At 48.5% G+C, this 25207-nt stretch overlaps 1 protein-coding gene across 4 annotated transcripts in view; it reads right to left on the minus strand.

The window, feature by feature from the left end:
- Positions 1–725: 725 nt before the first annotated feature.
- The window catches only part of MAP2K7 (mitogen-activated protein kinase kinase 7), a 29306-nt gene continuing 4824 nt past the window's right edge, over positions 726–25207 (minus strand). For 2 of the 4 annotated variants that reach the window (XM_078595701.1, XM_078595699.1), the window contains 12 exons: positions 21156–21274; positions 18591–18787; positions 16907–16973; positions 15505–15618; positions 13793–13912; positions 10989–11096; positions 8797–8976; positions 6791–6871; positions 5331–5473; positions 5145–5190; positions 3946–4109; positions 726–1047 (listed from right to left, as the gene is read on the minus strand). In XM_078595701.1, coding sequence (XP_078451827.1) covers positions 3981–4109; positions 5145–5190; positions 5331–5473; positions 6791–6871; positions 8797–8976; positions 10989–11096; positions 13793–13912; positions 15505–15618; positions 16907–16973; positions 18591–18787; positions 21156–21274 — 1304 coding nt within the window. In that variant the 3' untranslated portion in view covers positions 726–1047; positions 3946–3980. The remainder of the gene's footprint in view (positions 1048–3945; positions 4110–5144; positions 5191–5330; positions 5474–6790; positions 6872–8796; positions 8977–10988; positions 11097–13792; positions 13913–15504; positions 15619–16906; positions 16974–18590; positions 18788–21155; positions 21275–25207) is intronic. The other 2 variants (XM_078595700.1, XM_078595698.1) reach the window with 1 other exon arrangement.

The following is a 25207-nucleotide window of genomic DNA, read 5'->3' on the forward strand; positions in this document are numbered from 1 at the left end:
GGACAAGTGCTGTTAGCGAGCACCTATGAAGGCCAAAACGGTACACGAGGGGGTGGGTGGCCAGCACCATGTCCGACCGCCTTTGCCTCCCCAGTGGCGATGTTTACTACACACCACAACCAGGTACTAATTTGAGGCTGAGTCGACCTAGGGGAGACCGAAAACTGGTATTGGCCGTGAGCGGGAATCGAACTCAGGTCGCCGGGTTCATAGCGTTGCGCGCTAACCCCCTGCTATGTTTCAAACACACAAAACGTGTGTCAAAAACGCATGCCCTCTGCGTCTGCAAAAACCCATCGGCAGTTTCTGAAGAACTGCACTTTTGGTCTCCTTGGTCTTAAGTCACCATCAATATACGTTTGAGCAGACAGGCAGGCAGCAGTGATACAGAGACCGGTTTTACACTTCGTGTTGTTTGAAACTTTTTTTTCAAGCCTGAAATTTATAAATTTGACTATGGCCCGCTTCCAAAATTAACTCTCAGAATATCTATCATTTGGGGATGTCAAAATTGCAGCTATCCTGTGCTAGCCAATGGCGTTGCTGCACGTCACTCATTTGATCGATCAACACGTGACAGTACGTGGGTTGTCGCAGCCGCTCGTGGAACCAAGAGAAGACGCCACTTGGCTGGATCAACCCACGGACACACGCGTACTATTACGCGCGGAGAGATGTGCGTGTGAAACCGTGTGTATGCATGCAATACAATTTGTACAGCCTCATTTTTAGGATTTTTAGTTTTTATAACATAACAATGTAAAATGTACATGATTGTAAGTGCACCCGCTCACACATGCACGCTACATGTTCTGTACAAGCTGCTCATGCTCTAAAGTAAGCACACAATTGTCCGTTTTGTTCCACCGCACGGTATTTCCAGCATTTAGAGGTCGGGCTTCCGACCTGCATTGCCCAGTGCGATCACCGCTGCAGCAAGTTAACTGTACAACTTTGTTTTCTAATTATCCACTTCACTTCGTGGAACTAATTCGTGCTGCGCTGCAGAACGTCAGCTTCAGTGAACCGCACCTGATCCTTATTCTGCTGTGGAGGAGACACGCATACACAAAGCACAACATTCAAGACCAAGGCGTCATCGCGGCCACAGCCATCGACACCCCCACACCGCATCACCAACGCTTTCTACCCTCCACCAAATCCGGCAGCTGCTGCATGGTGGACATGATGTACAGACCTCCACGGTCTGCCCTGACAATATCCCACCAACTGGCCTTAGGTCTTCTGTTCCCCTTGGTCGCCAAACCCGTGGAGACCACTCTGGGCCTTGTCGCGGAAATTGGCCCTCCCCCATCGTATGTACGTTGATTGCCTTTCGCACCGTACGTAGCCAAACGTGCTAACCGGAGGTGCGCGCACGGCCCAATCAGCACAATCTTTTTGCCTCATCACATGTGCAAGATTAAGCTGCCACGTTCTCCTCGTGCTTTCCCACCTACCACAACATTTACCACTGAAAATGTAAATGCAAAACACAATTTGGCGGCTGGAGATTTTATATCAGTGCTTTGCAATACAATTTAATGAGCAGAGGCACCAGGGAAGGAGTTTTGATCAGATACCACCAAAATTACCAAGCTATGCAGAGAACGCTGTAGGTTTGACAAGGTCATGTGGTCTGTGGAGTACAACAGACACAAAAATATTTCTTCGAATAATTTCGGTTATTTACTCAGAAGGGCCTCACCTAGTCTCAAGACACTTTTCCAAGAGGTTCCTTGCTAAGTCTGTGCATTAGAGGATGATGCTGCTTTGTGCAATTTTAATTGAGTAGTTAATTCAGGTAATTTTTCAGCAATGGAATGTTTGGCCAATACCAGTTACATTGTGTGTTTACTTTATGGAAAGAAACCGTAGAATGCAGAGAAAACAAAGACTGATACACACACACAAACTCGCACAAACATCCCCTGTATAACCTTAACAGACGGTCGCGGCAAGTGCTGTTAGTGCGCACTTATGAAGGCCGGAACGGCACATGAGGTGGGTGGGTGGCCAACACCACGCTCGGCCGTCTTTATCTCCCCAGTGGTGATGTTCACCCACCACACCAGGTACTCACTTTTAAGGCTGAGTCGACCAGGGGAAGGTTAAGGAACCGGTTAAATTATTCTCCACTGTTATTGGATATTAGTGGGAATCAAACTCTTTTCATTGGGTTGTTGCCCAGTGCATTAACCACTGAGCTACCGTTCCCCGCACAACAACAGCCGCCATTCGCCAGTAAGTGGCGGTGACGACACCAGTGCTTGTGCCAGGCTAGGTGTGCTTTGAGGCCACGTGAAGTGCCGAAGGCTTGCAGACAAGTCACGGGAAAAAGACCCAGGTACACATGGGTTTACTGACTGAGATGACCGGCAGATACACCACCTGTGTCCCTTACTGTGCCAAGTTGCTTTTTATCTGCCCGGCGCTCCGTTGTGAGCGTCACTCCTCTGCCCTCCGCTGTTGTTGGAGGGTAACTGCCTCCAACTGCCCAGTAGCATCCTTCACAGAGGCCGATTTTGACACTGCTGGTGCTAGTCCTCGACAAGACCAATCAACTCCACATCCTCCTGCACCGCATCAGCCCATCATCTCTTCTCTAGCCTGTGCTGCATCCATTTAGCTACACAGCATTACGCAGCTGATGAAAAGATGCCACTCGACTGATTGGGAGTGAGACCTCTGCTGTCAAACCGGAGCTGGTCATAAGCACGACGTCCAGGTACAGAAACTTCTCCACTCTCTCTGATAGTAAGGCACTATATTTTAGTGAATGCTCCAGGTTCAACAGCAGTCTCCAACTCCTTCTCAGGATGAACAGCAATTACAAGATCATAAGCATATGTAGCATAGTTGACCAATAGGGAGCCATCCCTTGACCCGCACCCAAGCATCGATCAGCCTCCCATTGAATTTTTACTAGATTAAATTCCTTTGGAAAAGCCATGGAAAGCTTCTCGAACAAGGTGGTCAAAAGAGATGTTAAATAATGTAGGAGCCATTGGATATCCCTGTCGCACCTCCAAGGTGAACAAGGAATGGCTCGGACTCCCAGTTACGCAGATTCACCTGGGCCCACCCACCACCATGAAGGTCAGGGACATCGAAAGTACAAAGAATAATCCAGAGCCCTGGCCTACGGATGATATCATCGGCCTTGACCAGGTCAATAAAGCAGAGATGTAGGTCCTGTTGAAATTATCTCCACCTCTGCTACAGCACATGGACAGAGAATATGGCATCTGTGCAGGACCGCCCTGGCCTGAAACCACATTAGGGCTCCGCATGTCTTCCTTCAGAGTGCCTTGCAACGTGATGTTGAATTGTCCTTTCCAGGACCTTTCCCAGCACACTCAGGAGGGAGATGCCCCGGTAGTTGCTACAATCAGTACAGTCCACCCCCTTTTAAATGGCGACCACAATAGCATCCTTCCAATCCTGCGGAGCCCGTCCTGTGGTCCAGACAGTTGTGATGTGATGTAGGACAGTCTGCACACAGACTCCACCCCCTCTCTCAGCATTTCGCTTTGGAGATGATCTCTTCCGAGTGTTTTTCCCCATCTCAAGACTATGAATCGCTCCTCATACTTCCTCAACAGACAGCACATCAGCCAGCCACTCACAGAGGGTGGCTACTTTCTCCAATATTTAAGGCACTGCAGCTCCAGGAAGTTCATTCCCACCTTGCCCCATGGAGTTATCTGGGCTGAGGTATTTCCCCTCCCCTTTCCACTCGTACACACTCATTCACCCACTCACTCTGCAGAGCAGGCGAACATACAACCTCCGCGCAGAAAGGCGCCCGAGTCAGAAAAACGATCACAGGTCCTTCTCGCTGCTGAGGCACAAGCGTTACCACCGCGTCGCCTCGCCACCCGAAGCAAGAGTGTGTGAATGGCGGCATCTGAGAGAGCGGTGTGCGCGTGCGGGGAGGGTTACATGGCTGGCAGTGGGCCCGGAGTGGCCGTTGTCGTCTATCGCAGGGAGAAGGGCTGCGCGTGCGATGGAGCCGCGCGCGGAGACTCCGTGGAGGCCATGACGTCGCGGAACCACGTGGCCACGTCCACCTCCACTCGCTCGTACCGCCGCAGGAACGCGTGCTCCTGCGCGTGTGCACACGCCAAGAAGACATCGCGTGGATCTCGTGGACGAGACGTTAACTACCTCGCCTGGTATACAGGTCGTGGGTTCGATCCCAAGTTTGCACGTTCTCCCTGTGGTCGCGTGGATTTTTCTCCGGGTCCTCCGGTTTTTCCCTCCACATCTCGAATCAACATCACGCGTTTAGAGTTTTGACTGGTATAAATTTCCACGTGGTAAGCCGCTTCATTGAGCTACCATTTGTGGCCAGGTCACTTCTGAAAAAGAGCTACATAGCTCAGTGGGCCACCTGGTAAAATGAAAAGTCAAATCAATCCAATTTTGCTTTTAAGGTCCCCAATCTGTTGAGCCAATAAAAAGATTTTCCAGCCAGGAAAGTAACTTTCACAAGTTTAACTTTCCTCGCGCCTGACATTTTATTTCAACTCTCTCGCGGTGTATTATTCGTGGTGTAGCTATGCCTCCTCTCAATTTGCAATCCAACGACTGACACGGCAAGTGCAAGTGAGCAGACAAACAGGTGTCTTGTGACAAGAAATATTCATTCAGGTCATTCCCCATCCCAACTCTCCAGGATCACAAAGCACCCGTATATCTCATTACTTTGCGTGCACATTTGTGCGTATGCTTCCGACTGCACGTTCTCGTATGCATGCACTTTCATGCCTGCGTAGGTTTGCGTGTGTGCGCGTGATATACATGCGGGTATGGTAATCAAGTTCTGCGTTAGGAGACCAATTGAAAAAATGTTGAGAAGAACATCCCTATCGATGGGACATTTTTGCCAGTATCCAAGATGATGAAAAATAATAATAGGTGTTTACCCTTTCTGGCAATACAACAGTAAGTGTTAAGATGTTCAAACATCTAAATAGATACCTGTGGCAAAACATTCAAACAAACATTCCTTAACAGGAGCTTGCTAACAGCCCTCGTGCCCAAGAAGTCTATTTAAGGCTTTATGGGGAATCTTCGTCTTTGCTTTTCATACATAAACGTGTTTAGGTGATTTGCAAAGATGCTGTGTGTACATTCACCAAGAGCTTGTTGTACTTTGGCCGTTTGCGATGGTCTTTCGTAAGGCTGTCGAGAGACAAAAACATAACTTAGAAATGGCAGAGACGCCTTCGATGCGAGGACAGAAAGATGGCAAAAACACGGCAAAACGCGGACGTCACATCACCGGAAGGTGCACGTGGGCAAGCGTGCAGTGTGCGAGGTACCAGTCCTTTACGAACGCCTGGAAGTCAAGTGAGAAGCCCATGTCGCTTGGCAGGAGCGGAGGGTCTTCTTGAAGGACCTTGGTGAGCACCTCGAAATCTGTCTTGCAGTTCTGGTATGGGAACTGCCCCGTGGCCAGCTCCACCTACACTCCCAAGCAGAGCATCACTGGATTAGCATTGCGTCTGTTGACCCAGGAAACCCTCACCGAGTCTCAAGACACCGCATCCCCAAGCATCTTCTGTTTGGCCAGATATAGGGGGCTAAATGGGTGCAGCATGGCTGCAGAAGACATGGACTGATGTGGTACAAGAGGATGTGAAGCTGATTGGACATGCTGAAAACTCGTGCCAGCGGTGTCAATATCAGCTTCTGTGGAGGATCGTGAAGGACACTACTGGGAAGTCGAAGGCAGTTGCCCTCCAGCATCAACGAAGGGCAGCGAAGCTCACAACAACGAGCAGAGCGCCATGCGGCGACAACGCGAGGTGGCAGAGTTTGGGAGTACAGGTGGGGTATTGGTCAACCCACAACACCTAAGCCACTTGTCAGCGAGCCTTCGACACTTTACGTGGCCTAAAAGTGTATCTTAGCCTGGCACAAGCGCTGTGGTAACATCACTGCCACTACGTGCCAATTGGTGGCTGTTGTTGTTGTTGTCGTAGTGTGTTGAGTTTGTTGTCCTTCCCCCGCACCTCCTATTAGCGCGGTTGGCTACGTACGGTGCGAAAGAAGTTCAACGTACACACATACACATACGTGTGCATGGTGTAGCGAATGTCGTGTGTGTGGTGTGGTTTTGTTTGAAGTGGTGTATGCGGTGTGGTGTACACTCAAATATTCAGAATATATTTGAACAATTCAGGATCATGATTGGAACTCCGGAATCGATGAGTTTAGCGAGAAGCGAGAATAGTGAAGAGACCAGGGTCCGCCAGTGCATCCTGACATGCGAGGGCTGTTCAAAGCCCAGTGGATAACGGTGTTCAGGCTGGGGTGACCATGTGAGGGATGCGGAATATGCGGCCATGGAGGGCACGAGGGAGGAGACTGGCCATGAGTGCAGCGCACAGAGGAAGCGACGCGTTTTAAGTGCGTTTCACGCAACCAGACGAGCCTCATGTGCAAGACACATCTGGGTCAACACAACGGCAAAATCAACAACGTAAAGAACTAAATTCAATAATAACGCAATGAGAGTAAAAACAACCGGACAAAAATCATAGCCAAGACAAATGCATTATAGGATTTATATATCGAAAAGTTTTGAAAAATAACCAACCTTCATTAAAATTAACTTTCTATAGCTAGAGTTGGCCTCAGATAAATTAATTAAATAAAAAGGATCGTAAAACTACGTGAAAGAAACATCGAAATGGATTTCGGGCGATGACTGCGCCGCTGTGTACATCGACAAGGATCTACGTGAGAGGATGTGAAGAGTGGATGGATCGGCCTGTACCAGTGAGATTCCCAGACTCCAGACGTCCGCCCGGATGTCATAGTCAGGGTGTGTTGGGTCCGGAGGATCTATTCTCTCAGGCTACGCACATGGGAATGCATGGACACATACAGACGGCACCAACAGCTGTATGAATAAAAATAAGCATAAAAACACCATTCGTTTTCAAAGCAGTAACGGTATAAATATAAATTTTTATTTAAAGCTTTCGTGACTGCAAGGATTCATATTCTTGGTTCTTTCGGTAAAGTCACGTAGAAGGGAATTAATAAAATAATAAAAATATAAAACAATTAAAATTCTCATGACGTTTCGACTGCAACACAAGCAATCATCATCAGGTAAATGTTATCAACTTTCGTTGAATTATGAAGTGTATTGCCCCCATCTATCGGAATTGGTACAAGAATGCTCTAATATGCGAGTACATATACATAATGAAAATTTATTTTTCTAAATGTTAAACACATTTTCTGATTATTAATTGCTACAACCTGTAAATGCCTAAGGATATACTACAACGAATGCTGTCGATACACTTTCGAATAATGGCGACGTTTCCATATAATTTTCATTTTTATTGCATCGCATTACAATCATACATTCACAAGTTTTTGTCAAGTCTTTACGTTGGGAAAGCTATGCGTAATCACTCGCTCACGGATTCACTCCTGTCACTCGCTCACCAGCGGTCAGTCACCTACTTGTCACTCTTCTGCCGCTACTACCGTGGCTACTGTACCCGTGAACTTCACGCGTCGATTCCGCCACCCAGACTGTTTCCTCCAATCGAAACCGTACTCAACCACTACCCACTGCAGGCCACAGTCGCCATTCGCCGCTAACTGACGGTGACGTCACCACGGCGCTTGTGCCAGGCTAGGAGCACCTTGAGGCGATGTGAAGTGCCGAGGGCTCGCCGACAGGACACGGGACAGACCCAGGTGACCGACTGAAATGACTGCCAGATGCACCATCTTGCGCACAGCACATTGCTGTGAGCGTCACTCATCTGCTTTCCTCAATTTTTGGAGGGCGACTGCCGACATTCTTTTGTTCATAAGAGCCACTGCCTGTTTTTTGGCAGTTTCCTCCCCCTCATCGTACCGGGAGCCAGAACCAGTCCACCGGAACTCCTGTGTCAGCCTCTCCCCCGCAACGGGTGTGCGGACAATCCACGTGGCCAACTGCAGAGTGGTTGCCTGCTCTTTCTGGAAACCCCCTGAAAACTATTAAACTATTAACTATTTTACCAGGTAAGGCCCCACTGAGCTAAACTGCATAGCTCTTTTTCAGAAGCCAAGTGGCTTATCATGTGGAAATGTATAGCAGACAACAGACATCATCAAGGTCCGTTCCCTTGGGTCCTCCAGTAAAAGTACAAGCTTAATTTGGGTGTTTGCAGTGAGGTGGTTTCGCAAAATAAATGCAATTTGGAGGGGTTACCAGCCCCTCGCCCACACTAACACAAGACTTCCCCGTGTAGCCTGAACAGACTGTTGGGGCAAGTGCTGTTAGCGGGTAGCACCTATGAAGGCCGGCAACACACAAACACCACGCCCGGCGGCCTATGTCTCCCGCGTGGCGATGTTTACACACCACACCAGGTACTAATTTGAGGCTGGGTCCACTTAGGGGAGGCCCAGGACCGGTTAAGAAAATCGTCACCGGTGGTGGCCGTGAGCGAGAATCGAACTCGGGTCGCCGGCTTTGTAGCGCAGCGTAGCGCTAACCGCTACACTACTGCTCCCCCACTCACCCACCCACCGACTCACTCAAGCACCACACCTCAAATCACAACAATTCCGTACCGTCGTCTCCTCTCACAAAACCTGTTCTAACCATCTCGCTCAATTCAAGAAACGTTTGGCACTCTTATCCACGACAACTTTTAAAGTGCCCTTTGTTGCTGGCCTCTTCGACATGTTGGACCTTGGGGCCCCGTGCTTGGCAGCGGCCTCGTAACCAACAACAACACGCAGGCCCGGCGGGAGAGAGGCACTCACCGCCATGTAGGCAGCGCAGCCGGCGCCCCGAGTCTTCGCTTTGCTGTCCACCAGGCGACCGCTGATGCCGAAGTCGCAGAGCTTGATGCGACCCCTGGAGTCGAGCAGGATGTTCGAAGGCTTCACGTCACGGTGGATGACTCCGTGCTTCTCCTTGAGGTAGCTGAGAGCCTTCACTATCTACAAAGGTGACAAAGGTCCTCCATATGGCATTCAACGGACTGTTGGGGCAAAGCGAGCGCTCTATGATGGCGCTTGCTTTGGGGTGGGTGGCCAACACTACACCCGGTCGCCTTTGTCTCCCCTGTGGTGATGTTTACACCTCAGTACCAGGCACTCATTTGAGGCTGAGTCGGCCTAGGGGAGGCCCGGGACCGGTTCAGATAATCGTCACTGGTGTTGGCCGTGAGCGGGAATCGAACTCGGGTCACCGGGTTTGTAGCGCAGCGCGCTCACTGCTACACTACCGCTCCCCACATCTATATATATAAAAGAAAAAAAATTGTGTGTGTATTTGTGTATGGGTTTGTGTGTTCGCGCGCTTGGCTCTCCAACGGTGGGGTTTACTTAAAAAAATAGCCAGGTACCACGCCGTAAGCCCCGCGGTGAGCAAGCGCTATTCCTTTTTCACATCCGTCAACTTTAAATTAGTTTCATTAGCGATTTAGTGCGATTTTTGTGCGCTTCCCTTTTATTTATGTATTTATTTATGACGCATGCACGACCATACCAACTCACGTGCCTTTGGTGGGGGGGACGGCCCATGCCAAGTCGCACGCCTTTGGTGGGAGTGAGGGGGACATTTTCTTTCGCGTTAAAAATGCTATAAAAATACACTAAATGCTGACGTTAATTCTTCACTGTGTGATGTCCCCCCCACCCCGATGCGTACAGTTATTACTACTATATAGTCGCTACATGCTACCACAATAGGCCATAGATATTACTGCAGAGCGGCCGGGGAGATCATGGCTGGTGGGGGAGTCAGGGGTAGCAGCCCATCCTCAGCCTGCCAAGGTGCCACCTCAGCCGGCTGGACAATCTCGGTGAGGCCGGAGGCTCTGCACGGGACTAGGCCTCACCACGCCACTCTGTCAGGTGAGTACTTTGTGCTATAGAGTCGATAAATACTGCTATAGAGTCAGCATGTACTACTCTAGTGATAGCAGAAACCACCAGTCGGTATGCACTGCTGTAATCATAGCAGGTACCACCACAGTCGGTATGCACTGCTGTAATCATAGCAGGTACCACCACAGTCGGTATCCACTGCTGTAATCATAGCAAGTACCACCAGTCAGTATGCATTGCTGTAATCATAGCAGGTATCACCACGGTCAGTACGCACTGCTGTTAGATTTTAAGAGTAGTTGTGAAATATTTTAAAGACCCGGGCAACGCCGGGTACTTCCCGCGAGTACTATCTACAAAGACGCCCCGTATAGCTTTTAACAGACTCTTGGGGCAAGTGCTGTTAGCAAGAGCGCCTTTGAAGGCCGGAACAGTATACAAGGGGGTGGGTGGCCAGCACCACGCCCAACCGCCTTTGTCTCCCCAGTGATGATGCTTACGCACCACACCAGGGACTCATTTGAGGCTAAGTCGACCTAGGGAAGGCACAGAGCCGGTTAAGATAATAGTCGACCTATCTACACAAAGATAAAGACAAATACCCCCCGTACAGCCTGTAACAGACTGTAGGGGCAAGTGCTGTTAGCGAGCACCTATAAAGGCCACGGAAGACGGACGGTTACTTCCATCGAAACACTGGGGCAAATATGAAAATTCCAGCTACGGTCACTTTCCTCCAATGCACAAATGTACAACAACTAAAATGTGCGCCCTCTCGTCACTGGCGACGCACGCACGCGTGCCCCCCAAGCGTCACAGTTGCATCGCGGAGTAAACCGTCACGGTGCGGCCCTGCAACTCACTGCTCACGCCCACTGCTGGCGGAAAGCCCTCCGCTGGAACCAACGCCGGAGGGTATTTGGTCTACTCTTCCACATGAACCAGGCGATGTCAGGAGAGACGGGCATACCCACATTGTGTCCCACCACACGCATCCTGCCAATCGGCAAGCTGTGCCGTCAGCCATTTTACACTCCGCGGTGGATAGAGACGGTGGAACTTGCGACACGGTTTCAACTTTCATGTCGTTTGCGACCTGTATACAACATTCGTAAACTTACCGCAACGGTCATTTTCCCCAGGATATTCTCCGGTATCGGTCCTTGGATCCGCTTTTTTAATTTTTCTGCGCAGGTCCCCATCAGCTCCATTGCAATGAAAACGTCCGTCTATGCAGGCACACACGCACACGCACACACGCGGGTTTACACGCGTGCGCAGGCGTCACGTGTTTCACATGAAAGGCAATCCCGCTTACAGGTCTTCTGACTTGCCACCCTTACCTGGCAAGTAGACATGGATGAAAAATGCAGGTCTTAATGTAACGACACAGATTTGCAGACTACCGAGTGAATCACGTCTGTGAATAAATATATTTCGTATTCCATTGTCACCAGGCAAGAACCATTTGGACTTCACCGCCAATATCTTTTAAAGAAATTGACAAATCTTCAACATCCTGGAAGTTTGAATCAATTAGAGAGTTATCCATTTGTGGATATCTCACCAATGACCCTCTTGTATGCATGTACGTACGTTGAACGTCTTTCGCACCGCACGTAGCCAACCGTGCTCTTCTCGACACCAGGTGAACACGGCGACACCAAAAAAAGCATTCCCTAGAGCAGAGCTACTCACACCGACATCCGCAGCGAGTGGGCGGCTAGATGTGTGCGGCTGCATGCGTGCGTGAACATTTGCGTTGTGCGTGAGCATGCCGAGTACAGTATGGTGGAACATTGGCACGCACCAAAGAAACACGCAGAAAATGCTACGTGGTAGATCAATCGTTCTCACAATTGATTCTTTCCCACCATAGTACCTTCCAATGAACACAGCACTCTCACAAGCGCCTATCTAGCAACTGTCTCAGCAACAATCTTTGCAATTTCAAACCGCGTACAGCCAAAACATCACCCCCGTGTTCCAGAAAAAAGGCCTCAAGTAAACTGTGTAAAGCCGCAACATGCATTCGATAAAACGTCGTTGGTTTTCCTGTAGTCATAATTATTATTTTGTTTGTTTAGCCAGAAAAAACACACTGAGTCTCAATCCTCAATTTCAAGAGGGTCCTGCCAAGTCTTGTTTTACTCTCCGTAAAGTAGAGCGAGTAATTTGAAGGTAACCTTTCAGCATTCTGATGTTTGTTCAACACCACTTATTTATTGAGCTATTGGAGGAAACCAGAGAACCCAGAGAAACCGATGCAAAACAGGGGGAAGGCACAGAGAAAACTCCATGACAAGAGACTGCTACCACTGTCCCACCTTCCGATTTACTCCGGGTTTCATTGTTTGCATACTGGTCATGGAGACGTGCCACCTGTTCTGGCTGTACTCAGGTGGGTTGCCACCTGTCTGGTTCTTATCCGCAGTGTGGGAATTGGAATCTGTGTTCGGGTGAAGAATTAATTTGTACCGAGATCTGGTAGCGGTATTCTATTGATTAGTTTTTTTTATTACAGTAAACTGCACAGTTTTGATAGATCTAGGACAGCAGTGGCCAATACACCAAGGCCCGTGATCCATTTTGGTAAATATCAACGGGCTCCGAGATGGAACAGAAATCTCCGACCAACAACTTTATCACTATACAGGAATACAGGAACACCGTCGCCAAAGTGGCTTAACGGAACACGTGTTTCGACTAGACACGGTTTACCCGAGGTTTGCTTTCTGGAACACGGGAGTGACGCTTCGGCTGTACGCGGTTTGACGCTGCTAAGAGTCTCATTCTCATCTCCACGTCGAAGAGTACTGCCGTGAGAGTGCTGCATCCGTTGGAAGGTGAGGATGAATCAACTGTGAGAACGACGTATTTACCATGTATGCTTTTACGTATGCTTTTTGGTGTTTTTGTGTGGCAGTGTAACACACTCAACATGCACAATGCACAACCATCCACTCGTTGAGGATGGTAGTCATAGCGAGGCCCAGATGGTGGATCGGTAACGGTGTTAGGGGCGAGCATCGGGCTGGCAATTCAGGGTAAGGGGCGAGCCTTGGGCGTGAGTGACGCGGTGTGGGAAGAGGAATGGAGAAGGGGTTGATGTGTTGAGGTTAAATTGAAAAATAAAGAGTGTACACACACACAAGGATAGCGACGCTGCATACTTTAGTACAATAGTAAGGGTGGAAATCACATAGAATTATTTCAACAAAGAGGGAGGAGATGATAATTTCGAACCCAGGAACGCAACCCTATATTCCCCACAAGGTCTATTATGAGTGAAGCGCGGTTTTGCCCAACGAGGAATTTTCTAGGAACGTAACACCTTCGTTCGGCGAGGCTTGCATGGATCGACAGAGTACTCACTCCATCTATTGGGAGAAGTTATTATTTTGAAATGTACAAATTCGTAGTCGGAGATTTTAATTTGTCATCAGCCGCAATGAAAATTGTCGCCTGCTTATGTTTTCGGATTTGTCCTGAGATTCACAAAAACATTTTTGCAGTCCACCCTTGGATTACGATCTATGCATTTGCCACCACTGACCTCGGCTGATTGAGCAACATGCCCGGGTTTGGTCTATATGTGTGTTGAACTTCTTTCGCACAGTACGTAGCCAACCATGCAAATCAGAGGTGTGGGGAAAGGACAACAAACTAAACACAATAAGCAGTTCTAAAGAAATAAGCTTAAAATCTAGATTTAAGAGTGCATAGCTCCAGTGGCTTCCTAACATCAGAAGAGCGGTCCAGACGGCCGCAGAAGCACATCTGAAAGTGCGCGATGCGGTGACCGTCTTTGTTTGATGGCCAGCGAAAAGTCGCTGCTGCTGCTGCTGCTTCTGCGAGTGTGTCTGTGGAGGTGGTGGCACTCGTGGCCCCAGAGGGGAGGGGGTGGAAGGTCGCGGGGGCTCACATTCGTGATGAAGGAGCCGTGGCACTGCACGATGTAGGGGCAGTCGTGGCTCTTGAGCACCACGTCCAGGTCCATGAGGATCCGCTTATTCTCATCCTTGTTGCCCGAGCGACGCATTTGCTGGCACAAGAGACGCGGGCGCGAGCATGAGCACAGACGAGCGCGAGTACGAAGGTGCGTTGCCGGCGTTCATAGGCGCTACTGACTAACAGCACTTGCCCCTACAGTCTGTTGAGGCTATACGGGGGATCTTTGTCTATGTTTATACGCAACACACAGAGCGTTCAGAATAACAAGCGAACGTTGGCAATGGCAATTTGCGCGAGCTTCAAAGATATCGGACAGATTAGCTGTTTAAAATAGATCTGCAAAAGGTTTGGCGACCCAAATCCCACAGATTCCAATCCCCTAATATGCAACTGATGGACCCATAATCCAGATATGCGTGCGTATCTCTCTGCTCTCGAGCCACGATAACACAATATCTTGAGATGGAGCTGCGTTAGGATGCTAAGTAAATACAAGTTGTATTACAAAGGTAACACAAATGATAATTATAATACATCCAAACATACACATTGTATGCCTACATTGTTATGTGTCCGTGTATATACACAGTACACACAAATCTATATGATGATCTGTACTAGAGTGCAATTCTAAATACAAGTTTGTTATTTCCAAGGTCACGCCTCCTGGTTTTAATCGTTTTCCCGTGATACTGAAGCACTGCAAGCTTAAAGACAACCCCCCTCAATACTTCCTGGACATCTTCACAGCTCATAGGATTCCTCCGGGATAAATAAAGATTCTGCTTTTGGCTGGTATAGCCGACGTATGCAGTGAGGAAGAGGCGTTCCAACGTCGCGTGTAAATACAACGGATTAGAACGACTCCTTCAGCGGTTGACTTTGAGCACAAACGTAACCAATGGAGAGGAGCGTGATAGCAGAAAACTAAAACTTCACTTTTTCATTTGCATGTTGAGTGCACGGGACAGTGTTCCTCACCTGCACACCTGGGTTTTTTCCAGGTGCCTCCGATATGTAAACGCTCATTGACAGGCTGATAACACCTGAATATAGAGAGGACTGCAGAGCTCGGGGCTATTATTGGCGCCGGATCACCGTGTGTCTGTTTTCTCGTGCCTCCGAGTTGTTCTCTCTCTTTCTCTCTACAAGAGTGAGCGAATACTGTCGTGTGTTACAATTTCAAATTATTATACCCTGATGTGCAAATATACAGACGCAGTGCAGTGATCGAAAATGTGCCAGCGTACAATGGTATGCCACACCGGCAATTCTCAGAACACCAGAAGCGTGTACGACTGGTACTTTTCACAACGGCTCCCATTCCTAAACTACCACGTTTCCACAGAGAAGAAATGGCAGTGAGAGTGTGTCAGGGTGTGCGTCAGTGAACGCGGGCTGCAGGACGAACAGATTTCATACCGGGGCTTCTACAATCACATTTGAACCACAATAAATGCATACACAACGCACACAATGGCAAAGCTCCCCTCTGTAGACAACTTCGTGCAAGTGCTGTTAGTGGGCACTGATGAAGGCCGGCGCGCGCTAATCGGAGGTGCGATGAGCACGGCAACAGAAACATCGAAAGTGGATTGACGGTGATGACCGTGCTCACGCCACCACGCGGCGAGAGAAAACGTCGCTTCCCACGCGTCGTCACGGAGCGTGCAGCTCGCTCACCTTCACGGCCAGGATGTGCGACGTTGGTTTGTAGCGCATTTTCCACACTTGCCCGCAGGTGCCGCTGCCCATCTCACCCAGGGTTTCCAGCTCGCTGATATCAGCCCGGTAGCGCTGTTACCGACACACACCCGCAACGCACCGCATTAATGTGCGCTGCCAACGGAGTAGCTTAATGTCATAACAAAGCCTCATTTACCATTTTGAACAGGCCGTACGACGTATAACGAAGCAATGCCCGATCCACAAATACGAAGGAAACATCACAGCGATGCACTACTCCGTTGGTTGTGCCGCGGTTATCTGGGCTTGACCACCACTTGAATGTGAAATTGTAGTTGTTGATCTGCATCCAACATTGGCAGCCATACGACGAAAATAAGATTTAAAGTTTTTTTCATTCACCGTTTTATTCAACTAAGTGTTTGGGAAATCAATACGACAGACGCAAATGGATGTTATTCATATTCTTTCAAACAACTGCACTGTGAACACAGCGAATACATTTTCATTTCAATAAGCTGCAGTCAACACCATCGGCCTCGATCGATCCTCTGCTGGGTGAAGGCCTCCCCAAGACACCTCCCACGATCCGATTATGCAACAATCCGTCCAGCACCCGCACACAACCTGATTTCATTGCTCCAACTTCCCGGTGGACGACCTCTCGGATGCATTCCATCCTTTGGCTGCCACCCGTGATTATTCTTGACCATCCTCCATCGCCTCTTTCGGCCGTGATGCGATCCTGCCCAAACCCACTCACTGTTCTGAACATTTTGGATGATGTCATAAACCTACGTATTTTCTCTAAATCCATCGATTATAATTGGAAACAAACCATAAAAGTAAAAATCATTATCATCATGACACAGCGCAAGTTGTAGCTGTTTAATTATAACTATTCTGGTTTGGAAAATGGTAAAGTAACTCAACTGGTATAAATGCTTGTGATTTGAATGAGGCGAGTTATCTCTTTCTTATGCTCATTATTGGACTACATAGTTATTCGTGTGCATTTTTAGGCAAGGGTCATGGTGATGTCAACGCAGACACAATGCGCATGTATGACTCAATACCCACGGTATATCTCACGCAATTTCCCCTCAACTTTTCAATGCAAAATGTCCCTTTGTTGACCAGCTCTTATAGACATGCGTGTGTGTTTGCACAGTGGGGAGCACAGGTGGTGCGTCAGCCAGTCATCTCGGTGAACCCACAGGCACCTGGGTCTGTTCCATGACCTCCTGCTAGCGAGCCTTTGACACTTCACGCGGCCTCAAAGTGCACCTAGCCTGGCAGAAGCGCCGTGGTGACGTCACCGCCACTTAGTGGTGAACGGCGGTTGTTGTCGTCGTTGTTGTCGATTGCAAGTGCACGGTTTAGTTTGTTCTGCGCGTACCTTCCCATCCAGCGTCAGGAAGCCGGTCTGATTCATGATCTCCTGCAGCTTCTGGTCAATTTCGACACTGCAGAACGCACACAACGGCAAGCCCCACATGTACACACCACACAGGTGCAGCGACTCCCTCGCAGCTCGGAGGGCAGTGCCACCAGCGGAGGACCCTCTCGTGTACCGACTGCTCAGAGGTGGCCCCGAGCATCTCTCGGCACGGTCCGAATCTCACGTTCCGCAACCACCACCTTTTTTGGTGCCCCAGGCCAGTCGTGAAAAATTAGATTACCCCTTGCCTCTCGAGCTCTCGCCTGGTCAAACAAATCAAAGTCAGCATCCTCAACACAGCCTACCGAAATCCTGAATAAGCCATTGCCTCAATTGTTTTCCAAATACATTTCTGCCATTCTCAATCTTAGGTGTGGAAAATTCTCAATTCACCAACGGATGAAGGCCTCCCCACATATGAGCGGTTTTTTTTACCACCACAATATTCCACCATGCCAGTCACTGCCGATTGGTGGAGGGGTGGGGGGAGTGCAGGAGGGGTTCGGATATTAATTGTCACTGTTAGCCCTGGTCAGGATTTGAACTGCCAAGTTTTCACAGTAGGGGGGCGATAATTGTTATGCATACGGGCAGACCTCTTATAGCCTCAGGATGCGTTCTAGGTAAACAGCGCGAGAGGTCCTTATAACACGGTTCCAATGGAGATGCGTCAACGGGAGCGGTATTTTGTTACCTAGGAGCGATATACGAGGGCTGCATCGGTAATATCCTTAATGACACTGAGCACATGATAAATGTATAAAAGCATTATATAAATAAAAATAACTTTTAATGAGAACATGTAAAACACAACGGGTGATCCACTCACTCACGTAAGATTAACCACCGACGAAGCTGTACTAACAAATGGGATTACTCGATCCGTGGATCGCTCACCAACGAATTCCTGCACCGATTAGCCCTCGGTGAATCGCTCCTCGAAAGTGGCTGTTGGATCGACTATGACCAGAATCGATACAACAGACACCTCAATTCAGGCTCCACAAGACCGTTCTTTGGCTGAGACACGCCCCTACGGGCAACACCACGCCCACTCTCTTCCATATATGGGTTGATCCGCGTAGTAATTTTCCTCCAGGGCCAAGAGCGTTACAAGGAAAGAGCGTTATAAAAGGCAGCGCTATAAGAGGTGTGCCTCGATTCCAATTATGATAATTAGCCGGTGATTTAAAAAAAAAAATTGCCAGATTTTGAGCAAGAAGCCGGCACACACCGTCCACTGTGATGCAGACTGCGCACATTTGTACGGCTAATAACAACCCCACAGCGTTAACCAGCACGGCAGCTGGATTCAAACCGTGGGCCTCTGCACTAAGCGGCAAACCGCGCTGCCACTGGGGGGGGGGGTGGTGCGATGTCACTTCTGTGTGTCATCCCAAACTGAGTAAGTTTGCAGATATTTTAGAACTGGGATGTTTGGCCAAGACCTGTTATGTTGAGTGGTTTAGCTACGGGAGGAACCTGGAGGAAACCCGTGCAGAACAGGGTGAGAACACACAAACTCCGTGCAGAAAGGCTCCCTATTCGGGAATAAGGCCATGCTTGCTATGAGAGCTGCACGTGTAACGACTCCGCCACCCTGCCGCCTGAAAGCAAGACACACGAACAAGCAAGCGCTCACCTCTCTAAACTCCGAGGGGTCAAGCCATATGATGACGGAGGTAGCTGCAGTGTCTGTCGAAACCTGGGGACCGTGCCATGCTGCGTGTTCCCCGGAGGCGTGGTGTGCGTGGCGTGCGAGGTGTGCGTGGTCGGCGAGGTGTGTGTTGTGTTCACGCTGTGGTGGGTGTGCGTTGTCCCTCTGGCTTGTAAACACGCCTGCAAACCAGCAAAAAAGAAAGCACCCCGATCGAAAAACAACAAGTTAGTCCGCCAGCAGCCAAAGCCCATGGAGACGCAAACACCCCGCCCCCCCCTCCGTCTGTCAGCCATGCTACCTCACAGGTCAGTGTTCACCCACATCCACACACCGTCAAAGCCTCATGACGCCCATTTGACTGCCCTCCATTAACTCTAACCATCTTCGTCCTGTCCAACGCAATCAGAATCTTCATTCATCCTGGAGGAATCTGATAAGCGACAAAGCTCTTTCCCACCGATGTCCAGTCGGGGCATGGGGTCAGCCAGAACTCGCCGATAGATTGGGGATGGTTGCATTGCACTCATTTTGAACCGACACTCCTTTCAAAACATTCTGCCCGCCAATGAATAGAGTAAAGTAAAATTCAAATGAAGTTCGCCAGTTTTGCTAACTTTGTAAGGAGGGGTGAGCCAGTGGGCTTGCCACGTTAGCGAGAACTTAGGATTCGTAACGAGCACCGGCAATGATGTGTCCGTGGTACAAACACGTTTCTTTCATGGTATGTTTGTGTAATATTTCCGAATGAACAATTGGTGAACTGACAAGGGTTTCACTGCAACCGCAGCGTAAGTCAAACAACTTCTTTAAAAGAGACAGGAAAGGTGAAGTGTCGTACATTACGTTGTTGTTGTGCCGTTTGTTTACCCAGAAAAGCCTCACTGAGTCGCAAGACTCTCTCTCTCAGGAGGGTCCTGCCAAGTTTTCGCAGTGAGACGCGATGTTGCTGCTGCGTGTAATTCTAATCGAGTATAATAAATACCCCGCTGTAAGCTGTCGCATTATGTGTTGTTGATTAATTTGGGAACATTTCATACCTGTCAACCCATACGGTTTACCCGTATTCTTGTAAGGGAAATTGAGTTTTCAGGTTCATACGGCGTAGAGTCATTTCAATACGGGCAAAAAATATTTTTTTTGTCTATTTGTTTGTGTTTCTCCCTTGTGATGGGACTTTGTAGGATGAACGTTGAGATTTCTAAGGGGCATGGGGTGACCAATAAGGTCTGTAATAAGGTAGGCACTGATAAGGGGCTGACAGGTATATTTCCTCGTAAGTGTAATGCGTCGCATACAAGCGTCCTTATGAAAAAACTGTGCAAGCGAAACATCTATTTGCACATTTTTTTTAACTCGGAACGCACGCGGTGTAAAAAGCAATTTTTTGCAACGTTATGCAGGGCTGTACGCGCGTAGTGCGGACCGCCAGAAATGCCTCTGCCACGCGCTCCGCCTGCCAGCCCTCCATTTTGTATGTTCGTTGCGCATGGGTGAGGTAGAAATACTGTACAGCGTGAGGCGATCGCTAAAACAAAAAAGTACAAAGGGCTTAGAAGAGTGTTCTTCATTGCAAGGCCCGCGGGCCACTGGCGGCCCCTGACGTGCGGCCCACCGACAATACACAAATGTGAAGACACCCCCCATCATCATCATCATCGTGCTGCTGTCAAACCGCAATGGTTTCAAATGTGTGGCGCCCCTCGCACTTATGATGTCTCATCAGCGAAAGTGACCTCCACCCCTCTGGAAATGAGTGAAGAACACCAGCTTAGAAAGATGGGTGCAAAGCCTGCACGAAATAATGACATTGCCTCTGGCAAAAAAAGGTTGAAGGTTAAGTATTAATCTCGAGGTTAAATTAGAAATTTCAAAGCATTTTGAGGCAGGTGTCAAGGAAGTCTTTCTTGCCAGAACTCTTGGCCTACCCACGACCTCGGTGAGAAGTATTCAAGTGAATGCGAGAAACATTATAGAATATGCTCAAAATGTGGAACCTTTAACTGCCACTAAAACAACTCATATAGCAGTTGTAAATTTTTAGAAAAACTCACTGTCTGGATTGAACATCAAAATCAGCATAGCTCTTCAACCACCAAATTGCATTATTTGTATTTATAATTAGTAAATAAATGTATGCTAAATTGTAATCACATGCATTTTTTCACACATCATGACATTTAGTTACGTATTTTTTTCAAGAAATGTCGGCTAGGAACATAACTCTATGGAAAAATTAGAGTACGCTTGAAGTAATTTCGAGTTAAGTAGCATTCCCCCAGGAATGCATCCCTTACGTATAGTGGGGAAATCACTGTATTTTTTATGCATTAGGCTGTTTGGCCAATACCAATTACATTGCATCTTTACTTTTGCTCTGGCAGGGAACCTAAGAATTCAAAGAAAACCCATGTAGACACGGGGGGGGGGGGGGGGAGAACATACAGACTCCACACAGAAAGGCACCCAAGTCGGGATTCGAACCCAGGTGCTTCTAGCTGTGAGGTATGAGTGTGTACCACCGCGCTACTACGCTGCTGCATTGCTCACCTGTGTGGACTGGTGCGTGTGTGTCGTGTGTTGTGCTCCATGCGTTGGTGTGTGTTGGTGCCTCTGCCCATCGCTCTGATAGGTGGAGGTCTGGGTCGGAGGCTGCAGGGTGAGACCCACTGACACGCGCACACATACAGATACGGGGGCACAAGGAGACACAATGAAACGCAGCGCCAAGCACAGATGCATAAGAATAAGCACGTAGACACACACACACGTGAACACGGGGCAGTGAGACAATTCCATCGATGAGCGCGACAGCCACAAAAATATATTCTTTGGGTCTTTCGGTAAAGCCACGTAGATAGAAAAAATTATAAAAATAAACAAGCAACCGTCACCTGATGACGATTGCTTGTGTTGCTATCGAAACGTCGTGATATTGTTACTATTTTCTCTATCTACGTGGCTTTACCGAAAGACCCAAAGAATATGAATTCCTGCAGTCACGAAAGCTTTAAGTCAAGATTTAACCACAAAAATACGTCGCGTTTTCATATTCGACTAAAAGAATGCTCATTAGTTTAGCTTTCAAAACATGCGTCTCCGTCAAGTCCATTTTCCCCATTACCCAAAGATCTGAGTACAATGAAGTTCTATCCATCCACATTCTCACCTGTGAAATGCATCGCTTTACATAACGACCAAGATATCACCTAAAGCTAAATTATTATTTTTATTTTACCAGGTAATGTCCACTGAGCTAAGCCGCTTTTTTTCAGAAACCACCTGGCCACAAATGATAGCTCAACGAAGTGGCTTATCAAGTGGAAATTTATAGCAGCCAAATACTCGAGACGCGTGTTGATTATAAATGTGGAGAAAAAATCCAGAGGACCCGGAGACAAATCCACGCGACCAGAGGGAGAACATGCAAACTCCAAATATACAGTACAGGCGTCAGGGTAGGGATCGAACCCACACCCTCCTATATACCAGGCGAGGGAGTTTAACATCTCACCACCGTGGCGCCCTAAACATGGCATCTCTCTTGACAAGGCTTCGGTCCTCCTCTCAATCACACAGCCCCCACATTCCAGTCACCGTTCGCTGTCATCATCTCCTCCGCGCTCTTGTGCTGGACAGTTTTTTCAATGCACAGCGTCTCATCTACGAGGACGCGGTCAGCAGGAACGAATGACGCTTTAGCCCAGCAAATTTCCGGTGCTTATTTGAATGACCAATAAAGCCACTCGATTTGAGACCGCAACACTGCGGGCAGCATATGCAATCCACAAGTTGCGGCACGATTCCTTAAGCTACTCCACAGGCTTCAGTGATCACAGCAAAGTGCAGCTTGCAAAATGGAGACCACTGCAGGAAGGCGGTCCTCACGATGCAATGGTCTCCAATGCCTTCTGTCCCTCAGAGCTGTTAGAACCAGAGTCTGCTGGCCCAGGGAATGGCCCAGTTCTGGTCCAGACAGCGAACCACAGGCAGGGCCCGACGCCTGTGAGCCATGGAGAGTACATGAGCTCAGCCCCTCCCCTAAGCCCTCCACCCGTCCTTACGTTGCAAATAAATTGTCATGTAATCGACGGTGAGGTTAGATTATTTTAGCTTGTTTCGGTTTTCGCTCCGCCAAGTGTTTTAGCGCGAACACGGATGGGCGGCCGACATCAAAGTGCTCAGTATATGCTGGACATCTGTTTAAAAAAAGATCTGTATAGCTCATCGGATTCCTCCAGCATAAATAAATATCCCGATTCTGATCTCGCTTCCGCAATGATTCCGTGGCATTGCAGCTGCTTGCTGTGAGCGTGAGACCCGGGCCCAGGGGCCTCGGTACAGAAAACACTCATAAAATCAGGCGGACTGCAACTGTAGATAAGATCTGACACTCCGAATGAGACAATGTAATAAATGTTAAAGTGAAAATGCGAGTCCAAGTGAGGTCGCAAATATAGCGGTGTGGCACTGGTTGCTATGTCGGCCAATCAGCTGCCAAGAAGACAACCGCCTTGTAACATGACCACCAAGCAACCATACAACATGGTCACCGTGACACCAAAAAATATGGCTAGAGACAAAGTGACCGAACTCACTTCACCCTCCTCACAAGGATTAAGCAACGAGGCGGGAAGTGAAAGCCCATTTAGCCGGGCGCCGTTTCCAACCCCAGTGCTACTTACTACACGATCGCTATGCGGCGTGCGTGCACCGTACCCATCGGTGTGACACACGGCGCGCAGTGTGAGGGCCCCGCGCTACGTGTGGACACTGAGCATGGACCGCTCGTGTCTACCCAAAAGTTACATTTCAAGTAACAACGGAACAGTGTACAAACAATACCGCATTGTAAAATAGTAATTAATTCTCTTTAAATGGTTATACATGACCAAATTAACAAAAGACGCAACACATTCACCAATAACACTGTGGCCTTAAAAGGAAAAATAAACCATTTATGTATTCAATAGGCGACGTTTTGGGCAATGGCCGTTCTTCACAGCACAAACCTCTCATCCACCACACAAGTTAAGGTCAATATAGGATGCATTCAACTCCCCGAGTTCACACGAACTGCAGAGCCATACAGCAGGAGGTTATACGCACTGCGCACACACCACACCATGCGCAACGATGATGAGAGTTAATAAAACAGGGGAGGTGGTTGTGCGCGTGGATGGATTTCGCTCTGAAACCAAACAAAGTCGTCAGCCTGGGTTTCCACTGAACGCTTCAGAGAGCCTCACGTAGCAGCTGCACACTTGAGAACCGCCAACGCAGCTAGGAACGGGCCAATCGCGCAACAGCGGTGCCAAGAGTAGCCAATCGCGCAACTCGCATGTGGCGCTGTGGGAAACCCAGCCTGCCTCCGCTTTGCCCGGTTTGCGAAGAGCAAAAACCAGACGCTGAGAACGGAGGTGCCACTGCCAACGCAAGAGTGTCCGCGTGCTGTTAATTTATAACGGCGCTGTTAAGAGCGTAAATACCATACGTCAAGTGTTAATATTCAGCGACGTCGGGCACGCGATTCGACTGGTTAATGCAGCATGTCGTGGAGGCCGCAGAATATGCGGATGGATTTTTGGCAAGAACCTCTGTTTTATGAATGGCCCCAAACACCTGGAATTCCATCGCTTCAAAACACGCCCTCGGTTACTCTTCAATGTCGATCACAAGTTGATGCCGAGCTGTCGATTCTGTGCGATCACTTCACGTGCAGTTGCATTTTACTCGCACGCTCTCGTCCGTTTACCCAATAGTGGCCCCGAATCTATGTCGACGTTCAGCGTAACTTTAATTTACCCTGGTTTTATAAACAATTTGTCCAAATTAACTTTCGTTGCAGGAAATGTATACATTTCATATTTATTTCGGTGCTTATTTTGCACCAATTCAATTATTTTGGCTCTTAAGATTTTCATTTGCTTTATTCTTGTAAAATCTTGACTTAAAGCTTTCGTGACTGCAGGAATTCATATTCTTGGATCTTTCGGTAAAGTCACGTAGATAGGTTCGAAGAAAATAACTAAAAATAACAAAAAAACTACGACGTTTCGATCGCAACACAAGCAATCGTCATCAGGATAATTGTTTTCCTGATGACGATTGATACGTCGTAGCTTTGTTTTTTTCTTTGAACCTATCTACGTGACTTTACCGAAAGACCCAATAATATTTTTTCTTGTACTTTGATGTTATGCAATCGCTTTTATCTTCTCGGTGACCTAGGTCAGATTTGCAATGGAGACTATCCTCATCTCTTTCTGAGTTCTCAACTAAATAAACTTGAAACCTGAACTCTGCATTGCAACAGCTGACCACGTGGATGAGGCACTGGCGAGCCGCGCTGCACAAAGTTTCCCCACTTACGCAGCTCTATAAAGTAAAGGCAGTGAAAGTCCCCTGGACGTGACACGGCTCGTTGGAGGGCGGTCCACTCGTGAGCACACTTGCCACGCACTGCTGGACCAATCAGAGGGTCGAGGGCTCAATTCCTGCTGCTGCCCAATGTTTGCAGGAGAACGGACTCAGGTTATGTACGGTACATGTGACATTCCCCGACACTTGGCGAATGTGTTCGAGGCCTTTTTTTGCAACAC

This window comes from Lampetra planeri, chromosome 6 (genome assembly GCF_965212315.1).
Source record: "Lampetra planeri chromosome 6, kcLamPlan1.2.h2, whole genome shotgun sequence".
NCBI lineage: Eukaryota > Metazoa > Chordata > Hyperoartia > Petromyzontiformes > Petromyzontidae > Lampetra > Lampetra planeri.